The sequence below is a fragment of the Rhinolophus ferrumequinum genome, chromosome 2 (assembly GCF_004115265.2).
Source record: "Rhinolophus ferrumequinum isolate MPI-CBG mRhiFer1 chromosome 2, mRhiFer1_v1.p, whole genome shotgun sequence".
NCBI lineage: Eukaryota > Metazoa > Chordata > Mammalia > Chiroptera > Rhinolophidae > Rhinolophus > Rhinolophus ferrumequinum.
In genome coordinates, this window is record NC_046285.1 from 61,100,422 (window position 1) to 61,124,515 (window position 24,094).

General features: G+C 44.2%; 1 protein-coding gene across 5 annotated transcripts in view; it reads left to right on the forward strand.

The window, feature by feature from the left end:
• The window catches only part of ABCC5 (ATP binding cassette subfamily C member 5), a 79,713-nt gene extending 64,790 nt beyond the window's left edge, over positions 1 to 14,923 (forward strand). For 4 of the 5 annotated variants that reach the window (XM_033091054.1, XM_033091047.1, XM_033091030.1 and 1 more), the window contains 4 exons: positions 2,480 to 2,558; positions 11,513 to 11,626; positions 12,154 to 12,318; positions 13,469 to 14,917. In XM_033091054.1, the coding sequence (XP_032946945.1) occupies positions 2,480 to 2,558; positions 11,513 to 11,626; positions 12,154 to 12,318; positions 13,469 to 13,570 (460 nt within the window). In that variant the 3' untranslated portion in view covers positions 13,571 to 14,917. Of the gene's footprint in view, positions 1 to 2,479; positions 2,559 to 11,512; positions 11,627 to 12,153; positions 12,319 to 13,468 lie in introns of all 5 variants that reach the window. The other variant, XM_033091022.1, reaches the window with a different exon arrangement.
• Positions 14,924 to 24,094: the final 9,171 nt, after the last annotated feature.

Sequence of the window (24,094 nt, forward strand, 5' to 3'; positions counted from 1 at the left end):
CAAATTTGAAGCAAGTTCTTTAGAGTCCAAAGGTCTTTCAGTTGTCTCTAAATTATTCTATTGCTTTGGGGAGCCTTCCCTCCCTCCCTCCCTCCCTCCCTTCCTTCCTTCCTTCCTTCCTTCCTTCCTTCCTTCCTTCCTTCCTTCCTTCCTTCCTTCTTTCCCTCCCTCCCTCCCTCCCTCCCTCCCTCCCTCCCCCTCTCTCTCTCTCTCTCTCTCTCTCTCTCTCTCTCTCTCTCTCTCCTCTTTCTTTCTTTGTCTTAGTGGAACTGGTAAGAACTTCCAAAAGACTCTTGTAAAGAGCTCTAAGGAATTTTTAGGTCATCAACAAATCAGACCACCTTCTTCTTTAAAAAAGAGGGCTCTTCCTAAATGTCAGGCCTTTGAAGATCAGTCTTCCCCATTCAGACCTGTCACAGATAGGACTTCATCAGAACAATTTCTGATCCTGGTTATTCAGGATCCTGGGTTATCGTGTCCACTTGGAAAATGCATGAATACATGAGTCAGAAAACCACCAAGCGTTGGAACCAGACATCTAACATGTCCAGATGTCCCTTGTCAGTTTAACAGCTGCCAGTTATCGAGTGTCCACCGTGTTCCCGGCACTGTACATACACTATCTACTGTTTACAGCAACCTACCATGCCATCTCACTGCATCCCCATTTTACAGCTGAGCCGTAATTTGTCCAAAGGCATGTAGGTGATAAGAGGCAGAGCAGAGATTTGAGCCCAGTCTGCTCAGATCCTGTGTGTGTAACACTTTCTCTCCACTGTACGGCTCTTTGCTTCTGTTATTACCCAAATACTTAAGTGGTGACCTCTTATCAGGAAGTCAAATGAGGATGAGAGAAATAAGTTCTTGTATTCATACAAAAAATACTAGATGGTGTACATGGGATACAGCCGTGAATAAAATCCAGATAGCGATCCTGATCCAATGGGGCAGAGAGACGAAGGAACAGAGTGATGAGTGCCATAGTCAGGGTGACAGAGGGACAGCTCATCCAGGCTTGGAGGGTCAGGAGACGCTTCCTAAAGAAGCATCTAAGATGAGCCCCGAAGGACAAGGAGGAATCACGGCCGAGGAATAACAATGATGGTAATGATAACAGCCTTGCAATCACTCTCATGTTCACAGTGCTCACCCAGAAGCAGGTGCTCTTACAAGTGCTTTATACACGTGATGTGTAGTCCTCACAACAGCCTTTTGATGAGGTCCTCTTTTATCCTGTCTTGCACATGAGGAACGGAAGCATGGGTAGGCTCCTGGGGCAGGCTCACACAGTTGTCATTGATACAAGCTGTAGAGGAATCAGCCAGCCTGGCTCCAGAGCCCTTGCTTTTACCATTGTCTCTCAAGTACAAGGGTGGGGAGAAGTGTGCATGTTCCATGTTGGGGGGAAGCACATGTGCCAAGGGCAAGAGGCACAAGAGAGCAGGGTCAGGTTGAGTCTCCAGAGATGGCCCAGAGGACGTGGCGAAGCAGGTGTCAGCCTTCCTCCTGGACTCAGGTGAGCCCCTCTGTGATGGTGACCTGCTTGTCTGTGCATGCCTGCAATTAGTAACCCCAGACATGGGGATAAATGAGGCACAGAGCTAAAAAGATTTTCCCATATGCCAAGCATAATTTATGAGCAAAGCAAATTATACCAAATACCTTTCAGAGTACTAGCGTCATAAATATCATGTTTAGATTGAGACAAGACACCCCAAATTAATGTAACATCCCAATTTCCACCAAATACCTGTTCCACTACTACCTCTCCACCCTCATCCTTCATGACCAAGATCTTTTTCTCCTGTCTGTAACATTTCCAAAAATGTCTAGTCCTATTCTTTCGGTGTCCTTGATTTCTGTGTAGCAGATACTGTGGGGACAGTAAGCAAGAAGAGTTCCCAAGCTGGTTTTCTGAACCAGTGAAATCCTTCCTCTTCATTTGCCCTTTATTCTAATTTCCCTCTGCCTTTCTCCTGGATCTGCTTCTTTTCCTGGTCAGCTAGCTGTTATCGGGTCCCTGTTCTCACTCTGGTATATCAGAAAGAAAAAGGGCATTTTCCTAAGTTTGTACGTAGAGATGTATTTTTAATATGTATATGCATAGGAAAAAATCTAGAATATATGCCAAAATGCTAACAGTGTTTGTTTTTAGGGGTGTGATTAGAGGTTAATTAAAGATTAAAACGTATTGGTTTTTGTTTTGTGTTTTGCATATCTATATTTCTTAATGTTTTCTATATAACTGTTATAAAAGTTAAAATAAAACAAAGCTTTATAAAAAAGCAAGGGAGACCCTGTCTGTTCTCAGAAGCAGTGCTTCCATCTCTGGCTATTTGGGGAATGAGCCATCTGTGAACTTAACGGGAGTTAAGCCCTCCTTTTTCCATGCGTGTTTAAACTTTTATCTCAGACAGCCTTTGCAGTATGGTCGCTTACATGTTGGTCACTGAGAAATTCCTGTTATGTTTCTCCCTAGATCAAATTTGGATCCCTTCAACCAGTACACTGAAGACCAGATTTGGGATGCCCTGGAAAGGACACACATGAAAGAATGTGTAAGTAGAGGTTGATGGAGACTCAGATATGGCTATCGCCTGTGTCAACATGTGGGGACGGAGGGGTGTTGGCAAAGGGGCAATGGCTTCTGCCCTGTCTGGGAGAGGGCTGCCCCTCCAGCCCTCACCCTGAAGCCGGATGGTTCGGTTTCTCTCTGTGTGTCCCTGGCACCTTTCGGGCTGCTGCCCCAGCGCTGGACCTCAGAGCCCGTGAGTCTGTCAGCGAGCTTGCCATTTCACTGCCCAGTGGAGCTAAGTGACACTTGGAATGAGGAGCTTTACTATGTGATCTCGTGTACTGTGGGCACGAGTGCTATCTTCCTGATGGCCGTGCTTTGTGGCCCTGCATGTGGGCAAGCAGTGTCTCTTTGTATTCCAACTGAGAATATGTTACACGTCAAAAGGAAAGAATATGCTTATTGCCTAACCATCAACACCACCATCTGTGCTGGATATTGTATGACGCGAGTTATCAATGGCAAGCTGTTTCTCCCCAAGTATTCTCTGTCCCAGGATGTGTGTACATATAAAGACTTCATGTACAAGACTAGAAATACCAGGATGCCCACACCATGTTACTCCTTATTTTTCCTATCCTGTGGCTGTAAGCTAAGAAATCTCTCCTAAGATACTGCCATCACAGTTGAAGAGAAATAAGATGCAAAGGTTCAAGGCTTCTTAGAAAGCAAAAAAGATGATCCTGTGAGAGTTAATCCATATCAGCTTCTGCTTGTATTTAAACCACTCCTCTTAGATGGCATCATTTTGACAACCTTAAAGCAAAAATGTATGTTGAGGGAAAAAATTCAATCTTTTCCTTTTGGTGGAATTTTCCTGTTTAGGCCAGTGGCTACTTCATAGCCCTGAAACCTGGCTGGAGGTAGCTATTCTGGGACCTGAGGCATTTAAAAGTCTGGGACCTCTTCTTACTTTAAGCAAATAAAAATAAGTAAAACATCAACAACAACAACAACAACAAAACACGAAGAAGAATGTGTAAGTAAAGAACTGAGGGCAAGCTTTGCTGGAATTTCAAGGGTGGAAATGCAGCGATGCTGTGGTCATTCGTGAGCCCTCTTGGGCTGCCTCTGTCCAGCCTGGCATGACCCTCTGCTTCCAGGATGTCTGTGGAGGAGCACTTTAGAGCAGGGTTTCCTAGGCGTTTCAGAAAGGACATAAACATTGATATTTCCTGGTCCTCGCCTCTCCGCCCAAGCCCATGATCAAATTGCCCTTTTTACTATCCATTGATTGCGAAGATATAAATGACAACCACTCAGCACTCACTAGTGCTTGTACATTAATTTGTATTTCATTAATCATAACAGTATAGCAGGCTTTTGAAGCATCTATATATGTGCAAAAGATATATCACTGATTGAGTCTGCGGAAAACATGCAGTATGCATATGGATTCAGAGACCTCTTAGGGTAGCTCAGCCGGTGCCCTCCAGGGGCCAGTCTACAGATCAGTACCCCTCCCCTGGAGGAGGTGCTCTCACGCCCTTGTGCTAAGTGAAGCTCAGGGTCCCTTGTTTTACCTCTTTCAGATTGGGCGTCCTCAAACAATTACATTTGAAGAATAGGTTCCATAGCTTACGAAAAGAGAAGTTTGACAGCCATGGGCCTGTCAAGATTTACACATCAGAAAGACAGCAGTCTTGTTTACCCCATCTCCAGTGACCCAAAAATTAGGGCCACTCTCTGCTAGGATTTGGAGACATGAAAATAATTGGATAGAGGATCCCTCACGGGAAAATGCCAACTGTCCTCCAGTCTTCCCACTGATGCCACACTCCTCAGTCTGCCCCCTGTATACCCCCAAGGCCCCCAGAGTCACTGTCCCTCCGCTGGAGCCCAAGTCTTGGAGACGCGACCCGCATCTGCAGCGGTGGAAACACTGCTGGCATCCGCAGCTGCAGAGACGCAGGGGATCCCAGGATGGAACAGAGAACACAAAAGCCAGGAGGTGGGCTCTTTCCCTGCATCCCACAGCTGATCTCTCCTGCCGAGGGGGCAGCATATCCAGCATTTGAGGCAATAACCTCAGTGAGACCTCCAGTTGGGCCCTAGGCCGGACAAAGGACAAACAAACTCCATACCTGGGCCCCCCCTGCCCCGTTCTTCCAATCCTACCCCCGCCCTTCCAGAGACTTAAACTGGCCCCTGAATTGAGGAGTAGTGTCAGATTACAGAGGAGCCTTAGTGATCAGGCTCTGGGAAGACTGGCGTGCAGCTCTGACCCAGGGAAGAGGATGGGAAGAGTGTGATTTTGGCTGGGCTAGGAGAGAAGAGACTCCTCCACCCCTAGCCACCACCTTTTCTGGCCTGCGGGAAGAGTGTGACATGGCTGGGCTAGGAGAGAGAAGACCCCTCCATCCCCAGCCCCCACGCTTTCTGGCCTGCCTAGGGCGGGGCAAATACAACTGCGAAGGCACTCCCAGGGATCAGCAGTAAGCGGCAGACGCAGCTCTGGGCTTTCAGCAGCTCAGAAATCTCCCGCCCGCCACACACACACACACATACACACACACACACACACACACAGAAGAAGTGCCCTAAGACTCAGGAGAACTGGACACAGGGCTCGTGGTGCTACTCTCAGTGTGCATATGTGCAGGCAAGAGCAGAAACTGCACTGACTTTGTAGAAACTACCATCCAGACCCTTCAGCCCCACGCATCTACGTCTGCAGTTCCAGTGCCACTCTGGGCACCAGATGACCAGCTCTGCCTGCACAATACGCAGAGGACTCTTTGGTACAGCAGAGGACAACCTGGAGATTACTTGATGGGCTTAAGCCAAAACTGGCACTGCTTTTTGTTTTGTTTTGTTTTGTCTTTATATCTTTGATATCTTTGCCTGTGTTGAGTGGGGGTTGTCGGTTGTTTTTACATGTGGAGGTATTTGGGTTTTTCTTTGTTGTTGTGCTTGGTGATTTGCTTTGTTCTGAAATTGCCCTACCAGGGCCCAGCTTAAGAGGCACAAGATTCAACACACCCAGAGGCCAACTCCCGACCAAACCAGAGTACTACCGGGTTTGACCTACAAGTGACACACCCAGAGGGAATTCTCTACAGGCACAAGAGCCCATAGATGCCAAACTACATTTAGCAGGTCAACCCTCACACAGCAGAACACCCTGCGGTGGGCAGAGCCAAGTCTCACAACTAGTCAGCCTAGGAGTTAACCCCACCTACTCACAAGTGAAAAGCAATTAAAGATCTTCTTTAACAGGACAATATACACAACACAAGAGTCACCTTTGGAGCACAAACAGAGGAGAAGAACGAAGTAGTGCAAGTCAAATACAAAGGACATATACTACATAAGATAACCCAGCAAGAACTAAGAACTCTACGGGTCTACCTAATACATTGAAGCAAACACAGAGAGTCAGCCAGAATGGGGAAACAAAGAAACATGTCCCAAATAAAAGAACAGAAGAAACCTCCAGAAATGGAACCAAATAAAACAGGTAACCAACCTATCAGAGACAGAGTTCAGAAAACTGATGATAAGAATGTTTAAGAAGCTTAGAGAGGACATAAAGAAGGATGTATAAATTTTAATGAACAACCAGTTAGAACTAAAGAACACAATTATTGAAATAAAGAACTCACTTGAAGGAATTAACAGCAGGTTAGATGAAGCAGAGGATCGAATCAGCGACTTAGAAGACAAGTTAGCAGAGATCACCCAAACAGAACAACAGAAAGAAAAAAGAATTAAAAACAATGAAGATGGTTTAAGAGACCTCTGGGATAATATCAAGCACAACAACATGTGCATCATAGGAATACCAGAAAGTGAAGAGAGGAAGCAAGGGATTGAGAACATATTTGAAGTAATAATGTCCGAAAACTTCCCTAACCTGATGAAGGAAACCAACATACAAGCCCAGGAAGTGCAGAGAGTTCCAACCAGGATAAACCCAAACAGGTCCACACCAAGGCACATTATAGTTAAAATGGCAAAGCTTAAAGACAAAGAGAGAATCCTAAAAGCAGCAAGAGAAAGACAGAGGGTTACATACAAGGGGTTACAGAGGATTACATCAAATGACTTTTCTACAGAAACATTGAAGGCCAGGAGGGAGTGGCGGAGATACTCAAAGTGATGGAAAACAAAGGCCTACAACCTAGATTGCTTTATCCAGCAAGGCTAATATTTAAAGTTGATGGAGAGATAAAGAGCTCCCAGAAAAGAATAAGCTAAAGGAATTTATTACCACCAAGCCATCATTGCAAGAAATACTAAAAGGACTTCTGTAAATAGAAGAAAGATGAAAACAATCTAACTACAAATTTAAAAATGGCAATAACTATGTACCTATCAATAATCACTTTAAATGTAAACGGATTAAATGCCCCAATCAAGAGACATAGGGTGGCTGAGTGGATAAGAAAGCAAGACCCTTGTATATGCTGTATACAAGAGACTCACCTCAGATCAAAAGACACACACAGGCTGAAAGTGAAGGGTTGGAATAAGATATTTCATGCAAATGGAAATGAGAAAAAAGCTGGAGTTGCAAAACTTATATCTGACAAAATAGACTTTAAAATGAAGAACATATTAAAAGACAAAAATGGGCACTATATAATAATAAGGGGATCGATCCGACAAGAGGACATAACCCTAGTAAACATCTATGCACCCAACATAGGAGCACCTAAATATATAAAACAGATATTGACTGACATAAAGACAGAGATCAATAGTAACACTATCATAGTAGGGGACTTCAACACACCTCTGACAACAAGGGACAGGTCTTCCAGACAGAAAATCAATATGGAAACAACAGACTTAAATGACACATTGGACCACTTGGATTTAATCGATATTTTCAGAGCATTTCACCCCAAAGCTGCAGAATACACGTTCTTCTCAAGCGCACATGGAACATTTTCCAAGATAGACCATATGTTAGGCCACAAAACAAGTCTTGATAAATTTAAGAAAATTGAAATCATACCAATTGTCTTCTCTGATCACAGTGCTATGAAATTAGAAGTGAACTACAGAAAAAAAACTGGAAGACACACCAATTCATGGAGGCTGAGTAACATGTTACTAAATAATGAATGGGTCAAGCAGGAGATCAAGGAAGAAATCAAAAGATATCTCGAGACAAACGAAAATGAAAACACGACGACCCAAAATCTATGGGATGTCGCGAAAACAGTCCTAAGAGGGAAATTCATAGCATTGCAGGCCTACCTAAAGAAACAAGAAACATCACTAATCAACAGTTTATCTTCACACTTAAGGGCTCTGGAAAAAGAACAGCAAAATAAGCCCAAAGGGAGTACAAGAAAGGAGATAATAAAGATCAGAGCAGAAACAAATGAAATGGAAACCAGAAAAACAATACAAAAGATCAATGAATGCAAGAGTTGGTTCTTAGAGAAGATAAACAAAATTGACAAACCTTTAGCCGACTCATTAAAAAACAGAGAGAGAGGACCCAAATTAATAAAATCAGAAATGAAAGAGGAGAAGTGACAACAGACACCGCAGAAATACAAAAAATCTTAAGAAAGTACTATGAGCAATTATATGCCAACAAATTTGACAATCTGGAAGAAATGGACAATTTTCTAGGGGTGTACAACCTTCCAAGGCTAACTCAAGAAGAAACAGAAAACCTGAATAGACTGATTACCACCAGGGAAATTGAATCAGTAATCAACAATCTCTCAACAAACAAAAGCCTTGGACCAGATGGCTTTAAAAGTGAATTTTACAAAACGTTCAAAACAGAATTATCACCTATTCTCCTCAAGCTCTTCCAAAAAATCCAGAAGGAGGGAAGACTCCCAAACACTTTTTACGAAGCCACTATCTCCCTGATCTCCAAATCAGACAAAGACACCACAAAAAAAGAAAACTACAGGCCGATATCTCTAATGAATATAGATGCAAAAATCCTCAACAAAATATTAACGAACAGAATTCAGCAATACATTAAAAAGATCATACACTATGATCAAATGGGATTCATCACTGGTATGCAAGGGTGGTCCAACATCCGCAAATCAATTAATGTGATACACCACATTAACAAAATGAAAAATAAAAATCACATGATCATATCAATAGATGCAGAAAAAGCATTTGACAAAATCCAGCAGCCATTTATGATAAAAACCCTTAAGAGAGTGGGAATAGAAGGATCATATCTCAACATAATAAAGGCCATATATGATAAGCCCACAGCTAACATCATACTCAATGGGGAAAAGCTAAAACCATTCCCCTTAAGATCAGGAACAAGGCAAGGTTGCCCACTTTCTCCACTTCTATTCAACATAGTGCTGGAAGTTCTAGCCACAGCAATCAGACAAGAAAAATAAATAAAAAGCATCCAAATTCGTAAGGAGGAAGTAAAATTGTCATTATATGCAGATGACATGATACTATATATAGAGAACCCTAAAGACTCCACCAAGAAACTATTAGAGCTGATAGATGAATTTAGTAAAGTAGCAGGATACAAAATTAATATTCAGAAATCAGTTGTATTTGTATATACCAATAATAAAACATCAGAAGGAGAAATTAAAAAAACAATCCCATTTACAATTGCTCCAAAGACTATAAAATACCTGGGAATAAATTTAACCAAAGAAGTAAAAGATCTGTACTCAGAAAATTATAGACACTGAAGAAAGAAATGAAAGAAAATACAAATAGATGGAAACACATACCATGTTCATGGATAGGAAGAATTAATATAGTTAAAATGTCCATACTGCCTAAGGCAATATACATATTCAACGCAATTCCTATCAAACTACCAACGACGTTTTTCACAGAAATGGAACATATAATCCTAAAATTTATATGGGACCATAAAAGACCCTGGATAACCTCAGCGATCTTGAGAAATAAGAACAAAGTGGGAGGTATAACAATACCTGACATCAAATTATACTACAAGGCTACAGTAATGAAAACAGCATGGTACTGGCATAAAAACAGACACATAGATCAATGGAAAAGAATAGAGAGTCCAGAAATAAATCCATGCCTATATGGCCATTTAATCTACGACAATGGAAGCAAGAATGTATGGTGGGGTAAAGACAGTCTATTCAATAAATGGTGCTGGGAAACCTGGACAGACACATGCAAAAAAATGAAGCTGAACCACCTCCTTACACCATACACAAAAATAAATTCAAAATGGCTTAAAGACTTAAATGTAAGATCTGAAACAATAAAATTCCTAGAAGAAAATATAGGAAGAAACTTCACAGACATTACCCGGAGTAAGATTTTTACTGATATATCCCCTCACGTGAGGGAAGTAAGAGAAAAAATAAACATGTGGGATTACATCAAACTAAAAAGTTTTTTCACAGCAAAGGAAACCATCAATAAAACAAAAAGGGATCCTACTGAATGGGAAAAGATATTTGACAATGATATATCTGATAAGGGGTTAATATCACAAATTTATAAAAAACTCACTCAACTCAACTCCAAAAAAACAAACAACCCAATTAAAAAATGGGCAGAGGACATGAAGAGACATTTTTCTAAAAAGGACATACAGATGGCAAACAGACATATGAAGAAACGCTCAACCTCACTAACCATCAGAGAAATGCAAATAAAAACCACAATGAGATACCACCTCACCCCAGTCAAAATGGCTATCATCCATAAATCAACAAACAAGTGCTGGCGAGGATGTGGAGAAAAGGGAACGCTTGTGCACTGTTGGTGGGATTGCAGATTGGTGCAGCCACTATGGAAAACAGTATGGAGGTATCTCAAAAATCTGAAAATGGAGCTACCTTATGATCCAGCAATTCCACTCCTAGGTATCTATCCGGAGAAATCGAAAACTCTAATTCAAAAATCTTTATGCACCCCTATGTTTATTGCAGCACTATACACAATAGCCAAGACATGGAAACAACCGAAATGCCCATCGGTAGACGACTGGATTAAGAAACTGTGGTACATTTATACAACGGAGTATTACGCAGCCATAAAGAAGAAAGAAATCTTAACATTTGCAACAGCATGGATGGACCTAGAGAACATTATGTTAAGTGAAATAAGTCAGAGAAAGACAAATACCATATGATCTCACTTATATGTGGAATCTAAAGAAAAGAATAAGTGAATGGACTAATCAGAAACAGTTTTGGAGACATAGAGGGAAAACTGAGGGTTGCTAGATGGGCGGGGGGGTGGGGGTAAGGGGGAAGATGAGGGGATTAGAAAACAATCAGTAACCACAAGATGGTCACGGGGTTTTGAAAATTAATTTGGGGAACGTAATCAACAATGTTGTAAAGATTTTGTAGGGTATCCGATGGACATGTGTCCTATTTGGGAGACCACCTCAGGGATGATGTAGATGCCTGATCACTGCACTGTACACCTGAAGCTGAACAATAGTGAATGTCAACTATAATTTTATATATACATATATGTATATGTATATATATATATATATGTATATATATGTATGTATATACTTACAAGAAGCGGAGTACAGCATTAGGAATAGAGACAGTGGAAATGTAATGGCTGTGTGCGATGTCAGAGGGATAGTGGATGGGGGGAGGGGGGTTCACACAGTGTGAGGGATATAAATGATAAACGTCCAAGTATTACTTTGTCTTGTGCACCTGAAATCAATAAAAAAAAACAAAACAGAAAATAATTGGAATTTTCAGGACATTTTGGCGGTATGAGGCTAACAGAATAGTATATTTGAAGAAGCGACTGTCCTGGGAAATGTGGTCCGGCTACACATGCTCATCCCACCTGTACCTTCTTTCCAGACGAGCCAGGTTCTTGGCTAGTACTTCCTTCATCTGTTTCAGAATAATTTACCTTAACTACTGGATTTTTGACAAAATGTAATGGATCTTTTTTCAAAATTTACTTTTTTACCCTTCTAATTTCTGCTTTCTTTCTCCCCAGATTGCTCAGCTACCTCTGAAACTTGAATCTGAAGTGCTGGAGAATGGGGAGAACTTCTCGGTGGGGGAACGGCAGCTCTTGTGTATAGCCAGAGCTTTGCTCCGTCACTGTAAGGTAAGGTAGTCGGGGGGGTGCTGGGGAAGGGGAGCAGCAGAAAAGAGCGGGAAGGTAGACGAACAGCCCTTCCTTGTGGTAGGAGGTCCAAAGGCATTCCTGGCTCTGAGCCCAGTGGCACTTTTTTAAGAGAATGCCCAGAGATGTTTCTGGATTAACCCTGACACAATTTGGGTATATGGATGTTTTTTGTTTTTAACTTCCCTGGACCTTCAGTGTCCAAGGGCGACTTTTGTTTCTGGCCAATGAGATTATCATACTGTTCAGAGTTAGAGCAAATAGGGTGAGCATTTTGTTAGATGAGTATTACATGCATATCCTTTTATTTATAGGCATCAAGGCAAACATGGGTTTGAAGTTACATCAATTCTAAGCAAAACAGTAGTTTTACATATGTGTGTAACCTACTTAGAAAAAACAATATATGGTGTTAAACTCAAATACTAAAATACATTTTAGTAAAGCCTAAATTAACCAGAATGCTTAAGGAGTTGGTTAGATCCCATTTTTCCTCTCTTCCCTGGCAGATTCTGATTCTAGATGAAGCCACAGCTGCCATGGACACGGAGACAGACTTACTGATTCAAGAGACCGTCAGAGAAGCTTTTGCTGACTGCACTATGCTGACAATTGCCCATCGCCTGCATACAGTCCTGGGCTCTGATAGGATTATGGTGCTGGCCCAGGGACAGGTACTGAGCCCCGAGGGACCTGGGCTCTATGTGACCTTGTCTGGGACGAAGAGTGGCCCCTGGCAGGACTTGGCTGATTGGCATCTTAGCGTGGTTCTAAGCATCCAGATAAGCAACCATAGCGGCTCTAGTCTGGTTGCTATTGGCAGGGATACAGCCCTCCCAATCAAGGGACAGAGTCAGAATCACTCTTGGGTTCTCATGTTGCTTGTGAACAGTTGCACTTTGACTTAGGTCAGAGAGCATGTGTACGGAGTAATTCATTCACATACACAAGAATTACCCGAGGTGTATTGAGACTAGAATTGCCCGAGGTGTATTGAGACTAGAACTGCCCGAGGTGTATTGAGACTAGCCACCATGTGTTGCTTGCTTTTTACAACCATGTGGTGACAAATTTCATATCCTGCTGTTCCAAGCTTTCCTACAATCTGGCCCAGGCTAGCCTTCTTCATTTCCCTCTCTTTCCTTGCAGGTGCTGTTAGCTATAGACAATCTTGCAATGATCACATTTTGATTATTGTATTTATTCCATCCCCTTGCAGGGCAAAGGCATGGGACACAACCTTGGCAGCAAGGGAGGCTGGGAAAGTATGTGGCGTTGTCAGCCACCATCATGGGAGGCAGGTTCTGCCAGCATATCGTTCACTTTTCTACTGCAATATGATTTTCATTGACTGCATAGAAATCCATCCTAGGCATGGAAAATTGACTGAGTCCATCCCTTACTCACTTCCTTTTTTTCCCTGCCAACTGGTATCCTGAGCTGTTCCTTTTCCATCTATAGGTTTAGATCAGCTTGCACAACAAGATGACGTTTGCCTGCTATGCTTTTGACTTGAGCTGCAATTTTTCCCCCTGCAGCTTATAGTGTCTTGTTGATTGATTCCTTTATACCTAAGGCTGAAAGAATTATGTGGAGGAGGTCTGGAGGTCTCTCTGTAGAACCTTTCCCTTTTACCCTGGTTAGTTAAAAAAAAAAAAAAAAAGAAAAGGAACCCATTTGGGCATGGCAGGGCTAGTTGAATTGTCACCCTGATTCCGTCCTCAGGGGCCTTTTGGGCTTGCCCCCCTTCCTGAGCAGTGGATTCCTCTGAATCACCCTGAGTGTCCCTGAGTCACATGCTGATGACGTCTCCTTCCTTTGCAGGTGGTGGAGTTTGACACCCCATCGGTCCTTCTGTCCAACGACAGCTCCCGGTTCTATGCCATGTTTGCTGCTACAGAGAACAAAATAGCTGTCAAGGGCTAACTCCTCTTGCCCCCGGCGTCTTTCCTTGGGAGCATTGCCATTCCCTGCCCAGGGCGGGCCGCTCTTCCTGTCCTGCCGAAACCTTGCCTTTCCCGATTTTATCTTTCGCACAGCAGTTCAGGATTGGCTTGTGTGTTTCACTTTTAGGGAGAGTCATATTTTGATTATTGTATTTATTCCATATTCATGTAAACAGAATTTAGTTTTTGTTCTTAATTGCACTCTAAAAGGTTCAGGGAACCGTTATTATAAATGTATCAGAGGCCTATAATGAAGCTTTATACGTGTAGCTATATCTATATATAATTCTGTACATAGCCTATATTTACAGTGAAAATGTAAGCTGTTTATTTTATATTAAAATAAGCACTGTGCTAATAACAGTGCAATTCCTTTCTATCATTTTTGTACAGTTTGCTGTACTAGAGGTCTGGTTTTGCTATTAGACTATAGGAAGGGGTAGCATATTGTTCCTTACTAGCTGGTTGTTTCACGGTGCCAGGTTTTCTGGGTGTCCAAAAGGAAGATGTGTGGCAATAGGGGGCCCTCTGTCGGCCCCCTCTGTCACCTCCCCACAATCACTCCAGGGCAGGGTGGAGTAGAAGAGGGGCCGTTAGAGGCCATGCAGAGTGCCGTGAATTCTCAGGGCTCCTGCTTTCTGTCCTGGTGTCACTTCCCTGTTTCTGTCAGGAGAGCAGTGGGGCAACGCCCCAGACCATTTTTCATTCCCTTTGTCAGGAATGAGAATCAGAAACATTCCTCGGCGAGGGGGAGTTTCTTTCCTGCCTTCCTTTTTTTGCTGTTGTTTCTAAACAAGAATCCAGTCCGAGTATCCCACTGCCTCAGGTTCCTGACGCCGGCCACTGCACAGAGCTCTCCGGCTCCTAGACCTGTTGGTTCCAAACCTGGAAGCCAACTGCTGCTTTTTTCGGTGGTACTTTTTCATTTGCCTGGTCCCACACCTCCACAGTTCAGTGACAGGGTTCAGGATTTTGTGGGTCTGTTTTCCTTTCTCACTGCAGTTGTCGCACAGTCTCTTTCTCTCTCCAAAGTCTGCGACTTTAAGCAGCTCTTGCTAATCAGTGTCTGACACTGGTGTAGAAGTCTTTTGTACTGTAAAGAGACCTACCTCAGGTTGCTGATTGCTGTGTGGTTCGGTGTGTTCCCGCAAACCCCCTTTGTGCTGTGGGGCCAGTAGCTCAGGTGGGCGTGGTCGCTGCTGTCATCAGTTGAATGGTCAGCGTTGCATGTCGTGACCAACTAGACATTCTGTCGCCTTAGCATGTTTGCTGAACACCTTGTGGAAGCAAAAATCTGAAAAAGTGAATAAAATTATTTTGGATTTTGTAAAAACTCTTGGTGTATAAAATAGTTCTCTGGGAAGGGAGCAAGGTGTCTTTGAATGACTTTGGAACACCGGAGCCTGGATCTGAATATACAGCGATGGCGTTACATCTGAGAACGGCCAAGAGCAGAGCTGGTTGGTTGCAAGGGGCATGGAGCCCAATATGCCTAGATTATCTGTGGTGGGTCCTGGTCCTTAAAGCCTGTGTTCTCGGGCATGGTCACCAAATAAAGCTCCTGTGCTGCAAATAAGAGGGTCGGGTATGGGAAGGGTGAATGGTTGTGATGAAATGGGCAGTTGCGGTAAATATATTTCAAATGAACAGTTTGTTGAAGGTTTGCCACAATTCAAACAATATAATTGCCCTCTCAGCCAATTCATTCAGATTAACGCATTGAGAATTAAGTACCCATTCAAAAGCTTTTCAACTCTTTGGTACTGATTCTGCTGACCATTTCTGCCTATGAATTCATTATCTTAAATCCAGCCTTTTATTAAACTACTGTCTTGAAAACACAGGGGTTTGGCTTTAAGGTTAAAAATTCAGTTCCTCCGTTGTCACATTTCAGGTGCTCGGTAGCCACATGGGGCCTGTAGCTACCGTATTGAACAGCATAGATATAGAACACTCCCATCATTGCAGGAAGTTCCGTTGGACAAAACTGATGTAAACAACCGCTTTTATTGATGTCCTGGATTTACAGTCCAAGTGATGCTTCACTTCCTCTCCTTTCAGTTCTGTTTTCCTATCTCTTGGGTCCCCTCCCGCCTCTCTCAACCTGCTTGCCCTCTTGTAAGGAGGCATTTTCCTGCCTTCTGCCCACTCGCTTTTCTCTCCCACTCCCCCAGGTATAGTGACAAATCGACTGTGAGCTGGGCCTCTCCTTAGTTCCAGTCTCCAGCTGCCTGCTGAATGCCTTCACCGGGTATCTACCAGGCGCCTCAAACAGCTTCTCAAAAATCACACAGCGCTCCTTGTGTTAACTAGTGGTACCACTGTACTCCTTAGTCTTTTAGGCTAGAAACTTGAAGTATTGTAACTCTCCTCCACTTCCCGATAAACGCAGTCACTTCTAGGTCCCATGTATCACACCATGACCCCCTCGCCCTCCCTCTGCCCTCATTAAGGGCCACCTCCCTTTGTCGTTCATATTGTAGTTCACAGCCTCATAACTGGTCTCCCTGCCTTGGTGTCCCTCTCTGAACCACTGTATATACTACTGCCAATGTGCAGACCAAAAATGCAAGCTGGTCAAGTACTTTACCCTCTCAAAATCTTCAGGGGACAGGTGCCTATAGAGGGACCCGTATTCCTTCACTTGGCCATCAGGGTGGTCATTATCTGGCTCCAGCCCTCTTCTTTTTCTTTTCTTTCTTTTTTTATATTCAATACATTTTATTTCACCCAGAAAAAATTAGAGAACTCCCTTTTACCTTATAAGGTCTAGGTAGATTGGACTCCTGGTATCTCGGTTTTAGTAGTCCTATCATTGATAATGCAGACCAAATAGAAACTACAAAATAAAAATAGTTTATCACATCAGTTAGGTTTGCTGAGAAATCCCCAATAGATGCCATTGTGACCAGCAGTAGTAGCACAGATATAAATGAAGAGGAGTGAATGTGAAGCATATTAAATAACACAGGCAGCTGGCCCTCTCAGCCTGCAATATATGTTACTCGTGGCTGAAATACATGAATTAGAAGGTTGCTAAATAACAAGGCAGAAATACCAAAAGGAATAAGCCATGTTCATGAGGGGAGAACTCTGTCAGTCCATGTAATAGCCACAGCGTGTATCCTAAAAGGCCCAGAACTGTCCTTACGAGTCATCGGCATACATACCTCATAGTCGTGAGGCGGTGACGGAGACTGCACCTGCTCCACCTTCAGCAAGCTCCTTCTCCAGCTCCTGCAACCTCCAGGCCAGGTGTGTGTTCAGGTCCGGTCCGTGATGAAGGGCTCCCACTTCTGTGAGAATCGGGGTGGAGTGGGGAGCAGACACGGGATGGTCATCGCAGAAGCAGGCTTTGCTGTAAAGCATTCCAGGCGGGAACAACGGTGCCCCCAGGTCCTCAGTTGGGGTGACGCACCATCCCACCCCAGCCCTCTTTTTCTACTCAGTCTTCCTAAAAACAGGTCAATATGTTCACACCTTTAAATCTTTGCTTTTTTCTCAGCCTGGAATCCCTTGGTCCTCTCTTGTCAAACAAAGCCATGTTTTTCTTGTTAAACTCAGTTCAGATGCTATCCTTTCGGCAAAGCCTTTCTCTGCAAAGTCCTCTGCATTCCTACAGCCCTTTGCTTACACATCTATTTTAGGGTTTATTTCCTTTTGCTTTGCATGTTATATTTGATTATTTTCTTATATTTCTGCCTATGAATATAAATGTCTTGAAAGAAATAAATCATCTAATTTTTGTATACTTGATCATTCCTGGCCTAAGTATTATGTTTTACGTAGCGTAGGTGCTTAATAAGTATCACACTACTCAGTCGACCCTTGGATAGTGCCTTATACATGAAGCTCAATGAATATTTGGAGAAATCAGTGTTGTAGACTTATTTCATTGAGGTCATGGCGAAAAGAAATTTGATCGCTTCCAAAAGACAAAAAAATGGCATTGAGAAGAAACCTTTATGTGAAATGACTTTAGGAAAGCTTGAAAATAAGAATGCCCAGAATTTGGGGAATGGCTTAGTGATGTGACAGCTCCTTTCCTACCCTCTTCCTGACTGGTCACCTAGAAATAGGACCTAACATTGAAAATAAATGAGTCCGGGGGCACAGAAAGGCTCAGCTGACTGAAACCTTATCTTGCACTAATGGTTGCCTGCACTGTTGTGCATCATATTTCTTTTAATAACTTTTTTTTTCTGATTATAAAAATAATGCACGCAGAAAGGTACAATAAAGAAACCAAAACCTGCCTGCACTGTATTGTGGCGGTGTATTTTCCAAACATGGCTACAACAGGATCTCCCACCCTACCTGCTTTCCTACAGTGTGACCTTGACACTCCCATCTAGAGGTGGAGTCTGTTTCTCTACCCCCTTGAATTTGAGTGGACTCTGTGACTACTTTGACCAGTAAAATATGGTGACACGGTGCCACTTCTGCCGAAAGCCCTTTTGTGGAGCAGTTCACACTTCCTGCCTCTCAGAAGCCAGCCACTATGTAAGCAGTAAAATTATCCTGAGACCACCATACTAAGATTTACAAGCCACGTTGAGAGTTCCTGGAGGATGAGATACAATATGGAGATAGAGGGAGGCCACGGAGTACCAAGGCATCAGATGTGTGAGTGGAGAAGCCTTTTTAGAACCTCCAGCCTCAGCCATCCCAGCTGATGTCACATAAATCAGAGATGAACCACCAGCTGAGCCCTTTCCAAATCCCTGAGCAAAATAAAATGGTGTTTTTTGAAGCCACTACATTTTAGGGTAGTTACACAACACCACCGAAGCACTTATTACCCTCAAGTAGCTGAAGTTATATCGCTATATTCTTTCTAGCTTTTTCTAAGCATATGTTTTTTTAGTTATCAAAAACATTATTCATGCTTTTTTTTTGTTAGAAATCCAAATAGCACTTAAATGTAGAAAATCTGGAGAGTGGAAATGCATCTTAATCACACCCTACAAAGGAGGCAACTGCTGTTAACAATTTGATCTATATTTCTCCAGGCTTTTCTTCTAAACACGTAACAACATTTAAAATATTCATTAAAAATAAAATTGGGATAACATATATACAATTTGTATGATCTCAACATATGAATATTTTCTCATGTCAAATATTCTTTAAAAACATGATTTTAATCGTTTTATAATATTCTCTTGTAGAGATTCACTTATTTGTTTCATTCAACAAATATTTACTGAGCATCTAGAAAATGACATGCACTGTTCTAGGAACTGACAGTACCACGGTGACAGTGAAACAGAAAACATCCCTGTCCTCATGGAGTTTACATTCTATTGGGATAACAGGCGTGTATGAAGTATGTAGTAAAGCACATAGAATCCAAACCTAGACAGCCTGATTCCAGACTTCTAGCGGTTCTCTCTCATCTCATGTCTTTAGCTTCAGTTGCTTCAGAAGTAAATGCATGTGCCGAACCAAGTAGTCTCTCAGGATCTTCCAGCTCCAGTTCTAGGACTTACGTAGATTGATAAATATGACCTGAAAAACTTGGCTCCTGATAAGCTCATTAGAAGCATAGCTCCAGAACAATGCCCGTTCCTTCCACCTCCCATTAGGGAGATGGTATGTATTGGGGTGATAGTGGGGTAGGGTGGGGAGGGGCTGGTTTACCCCTTCTCCTGGAATCTTCTCCCTCTGGCCAGGCTCAGCATTCTTCCTGGGCTCAGGCAAGCTCCCTCCCACCTCCTCAGGTGGATTCGGCTTAGGAAGACGAAGCCAGCTGCTGCCCAAGTGAGAACTGTCAGAGCTAGTAACTGGTCTCACACAGCTGTGGCACAGCCATCTTCCTGAAGGGAACCCCATCACCCGCCCAGGCAGGACTGTGGGCACACAGTTGTTGGGGGAAAGAGACTCACCTTGGAAACAGTTGGTTCTAGGGACTATGGAACACGGCTCTGACCTACCTTTTGTGTCCTTGACAAAGAATCTTGTGGGCTGCGGTCCTCGGGCAAGTCGGACCACTGGTGAGAGAAAATGTGTCAAAAGGCCCCCCTTGGGTCCTCTGCCACCTTCATCCCATAACCCCCATGGGCCTGTGAGAGAGGCTTTCCCTCCAAGCCCTCTAGAAACTTTGGCCACCCACTTCTCCTTCACGTCTTATTGAGCCAAGCCATCTCTTGTCTCCCAGCTTCCCGATACCTGGACCTGAGTCCCCTCATGTTTTTATCTTATCCTCCCCCAAAACAATATTTATGGAGCATCTGTTAGGTGTCAGGCACTATGCTGGGCACTGGAGACCAAAAGCAGACATGGAGCTTATGGCTGAAGAAGAGACTTGAAACATTTGCTCTCTGCGTCTGTCTCTTTCCCTCCCTCCTCCTCCATGACTGTCTATCTCTCATTCCATGCAACCAGCATGCTGAGAGCAGCCAGGACCTCTCATTACTGGGGAGGTGATTGGACCAGCTCTGCCCCAGGTCATAGAGACACCCTTTCCTCCTGTGTGTGGTGTTCTCTGCCTGGGGGGGAAGGGGGTGTCACTCGTTCTCATCTTGATTGTGGTAAGATCTAAAGGTGTAATATAAAGATGTGGGCCCAGGGGCTGCTGCCAAAAAGGTCTCGGGGCCTTGGGCCTCCCCCAGACCAAAGATAGGAGTCCTCAGGCATCAGACTGTCCTCAGGGAGGAATGGCCAAAGCCTTGAAGAAATCAGTGACAGGGTTTTGCCCAGAGCAGCCTCGGTATTCATTTCCTTTGAGAGCCCAGGAGCTGGTCAAGATCACAAGGGCTGTGTCCTGGCCGCATGCCATGTGATACAGCCCCTGGCGTTCATCTTTAGATAAGCAAAGCAGTGTTTGGCTGAGAAGTGATACCTCGGGAGGTACATACCATCTGCCCATTCCTAAGTATGATAGGGTTCTGCCCATAATCACCCCACCCCAGTAGAGCCATGTTACAGTCACAGAAAGACCCCCGCCCCTTTGGTTTCAGTGCTTCGTCCTTGGCCAGTACTGGAGTCACTCAGAAAAGGATGCGTGAAGAAAGCTCCTGCTCCATCTCCCAGAAAATCTGTTGACAACAATGTCGACTAGATAACAGTCCACACAACAAATCCCTTTCAGAATGTGGTATTGGGAAAATTCACTGCTTCTCAGCGAGCGTTCTGGAACATGTCGTTTCTCCCTTCTTATTTTAGCTGACAGGAAGCTTGGGCACTTGCACTAGATAAGTACGTTTATCTGTTTATTTTCCTTATCCTTCATAAGATTTTGGGCCTTTTGACTGTCTTCAATATAGCTAATATTTTTTAATAAAAGCTGCATAAATCTTGTTTAGATAAGAGGACTCGGCTGAGCAGAATAAAGACATCGTTCTGGTTTGATGAATAAGTCTACTGCCTGGAGCTCTTTGAAGGTTGATGCGTTGGTGTGTGGGTGTGCCTGCGTGTGCGTGGAGAGGGTGTTGGATGGCCTTTGCCACAGTCTTCAGACACCAAGCCTCCTACTGAGCCCCGGGTTAATACTCCCTGGGGCCCAGCAATGGCATGGAGTGTCTTCTGCTGCCCCACTCCCCTTCTTCAAAGCAGAGGTTGAAAGGAAGCAGGTATCTGTGGGAACTTCACTGGAACACTCAGCAGCATTCTAGATGCCGAGTTCATTGCAAACTGTCAGACATAACATCATCATTTCCCCACCTACAAAGCCTGGAGACTTACAGAGTCAGTGGTTATAGAGTGTTGATGGGGAACAATCAAAATGGGATGCTCTGGAGAGTGAAAGAAGGCGTGATTAGTACTAAAATGTGCAAAGCAGGGCCACGTCCTCTCACCCGGGCTCTTGCCCTTGCTGCCTGGTTGTGGTCTCTGAGACTGACCCTCCCCTCCCTGGGCTCGTACCCTCCCCCAGAAATAGCTACAGTCCTTTGGGGACTTCACCTAACTGTGTAGGGGCAGTCATGCCTCCTGTGTTTGTTCCATTCACTCCTATGAGACACTGGAGCACAATGTGCAAATTAAACACAAACGTAAGAAATAAAAATCTCTCTCTTTGTTCAGGTGTGTGCCTCACATCTCCTCATTTCTTCCATCTCTAGTGGTCTTTGTATCTCCTTATTTTTATCTCCTCTCCCCTTCATCCTGGAGGGAGACGTGGAGAGGCGGAGTGCTACAGGTAGCCCCAAACCCTGCAGGCACTGAGCATGGATTAGGCACGATTTGGGTAGGTCTGGAGGTGGGAGAAGGCAGTCTTTTCATCTGATGATATCCATCCATTGCAGGGGCTGGGGGCAGGGTGGAGGGATCTACAATGAGGGGCAATGTGTTCCGAGGAAATGGCTCCTGCCCGGACACAGCCCCCTTGGCGGAAGCTGTGATAAGTACTCCTTATCTACTGTTTCTCTCAGAGCCACAGAAGGCTCCCTTCCTCTGGATGGGGGTCTACAGGCAGAGAAGGAAGAGTAAAGGGCATGTCAGATCTGAAGATGAGGTTTCTGGGTGCGGCATCAGACTGGATGCAATGGGCAGATCTGGGACCAGTGTGGGCCTTTCTAAGGAGGCCTCTACAGCTGCACGAGAACCTCTGGAAGCATGACTAGCTCGGGGTTTCTCACATCTGTTTTCTATTAGCTTTTAGTAAACTTCCTTTTGAGTATACTGGCTTGTCCCAGCTGGAGGCAGCTGTTGAAAGAGAAGAGAGAAAACTGAGCTCGGAGACAGAAGACTTAGAACTGTATCCCTACTACTTTCTTGACCAAATCTTTTCAGGCTTCTGAGCCTTGCTTTCTTCGTCTGTAAAGTGGAAGCAGTAACATCCTTCACAGTATTGTAGAGAGGGTTGGCTGAGAAGTTTGATGTAAAAATACCTCAGCAAGGGTATCGTAGTTGATTTGAGTTGTTCTGAGAGGAGCAAGAGACAGGTCACAGTTTTGTCCATCCTTGGCCTAGAAGTCTAAAGAGGGAGCCCCATGGCCTGGGTGGCATTGATGGCTGGAATCAGGAAGACCACCTATGAAAGTACAGCTTGAGACTGGGCTCCCACAGGTACTCGTAGACATACTCTGCCTGGGGACTTCGCTTTAAGTGGAAACCTTGTGGCCTGCCTCCACCATCTCCCTCATTGCCTGCATCTCACCATCAGACACTGAGGACCTTGGTTAAGCAATGAAGATGGCCCTGGGGCCTCCTTTCCAGGTCTGTGTCCTGGACCTGCCATTCCTGGACTCCAACTACAGCCTGACCCTGTGTGCTGAGTGTGTCTTGTTCCCGGAGCCATATCCCACCCTCAGCGGCCAGAGCACTGTGACTCTTGGGCAAGGGAGAGAGGAGAGGAAGTTTGTCAACATTCAACTCACTTAGGAATGTTGAGCAGGAAGTGTCCCACTAGGGTAACACATTTCTGTGTCTTAAAGAAAAGGCCTCAGGTGCCTTATATCTGAGAAGCACACCTGGCCAAGATACCCTGAATGACAGCTGGAGCCAAATGAAATATGGTCAGTGGGTCACAAGTCAGATGAAAGACCCATCTTTCTATGTCACCATCAACTCCAAAACCACAGTCACCATCATAGCCACTGCCCAACTACTTTCACCTGTTCTAAATCCTCATTACCATCAGCACCACCCATCCCAGCATCCCCAAAAACGACCATTCTCACATTCAAAACCATCTGAATTAAATAGAAGGCTGGAACATCACACTAGGTTATGTGTGAGATATTTCCGTTGAGAATGATCCCTGACGTTGAGTAGCTCACATTGCAGTGGGGAAAGGAGGTGACATGTATGAAAGAGAGTCTGGGCATGAGTGAAAGGAGTGCCATACAGGAGCTCCCATCAAGAAGAATATTGAGAACTGGGGGACGGGGCCTTGGGGGCCCATCAGGTTCTCCTATCTGTAAGTCTACACTACTCAATGGCATCTTGGGACTCCAAACAATTGGGTGACAGAGAAATCCAAAGAAAGGGAGACCTGCCATCTGCCCTTAGGAGCTTGTCATACTGTGGAAAAGATGGGGTGGACACCCAGCGTAGTTAACAGAGCCAAGGATTCAACCCAGAACAAGGCAAGGACCACTATGGGAGATGGTTGGGGTATTTGGAGGTAGTGGTTAGAGATTGATGGAGTTGGCTAGAGAAGCTCTCAGAGAAATGTAGTTTCTTAAGCAACAGTTTGAGGAAGAAGGAACAAGACTTGTTGGGGAGAGGAGGGCAACTTATAAAAAACAGAAGGGATCCGTTTTGTGGAAATTGCAGCAGCAACAACGTTTGCGCTAGCATGGTACATCATCCACAGCACTTTCCTGTACCTGTCTCAGCGCACCTTCAAACAGCCCAGGAGAAGGTGCCGAATTTCAAGAGGAGGAAGGAGACAGCCAGGAAAGCTAGCCCGCTGAGCCGGGAGAACAGTTCTGGGCCTCCCCTCACCCGTTCGCTTCCTGGTCCCAGGGCTTCAAGAGCCCTCCAGCCTTTTCTTTAGCTCTCTCTAGCCACCTTTCTCTCCCACCCTGCTTGGGCTCCACTTTTATGCCAATGCTGT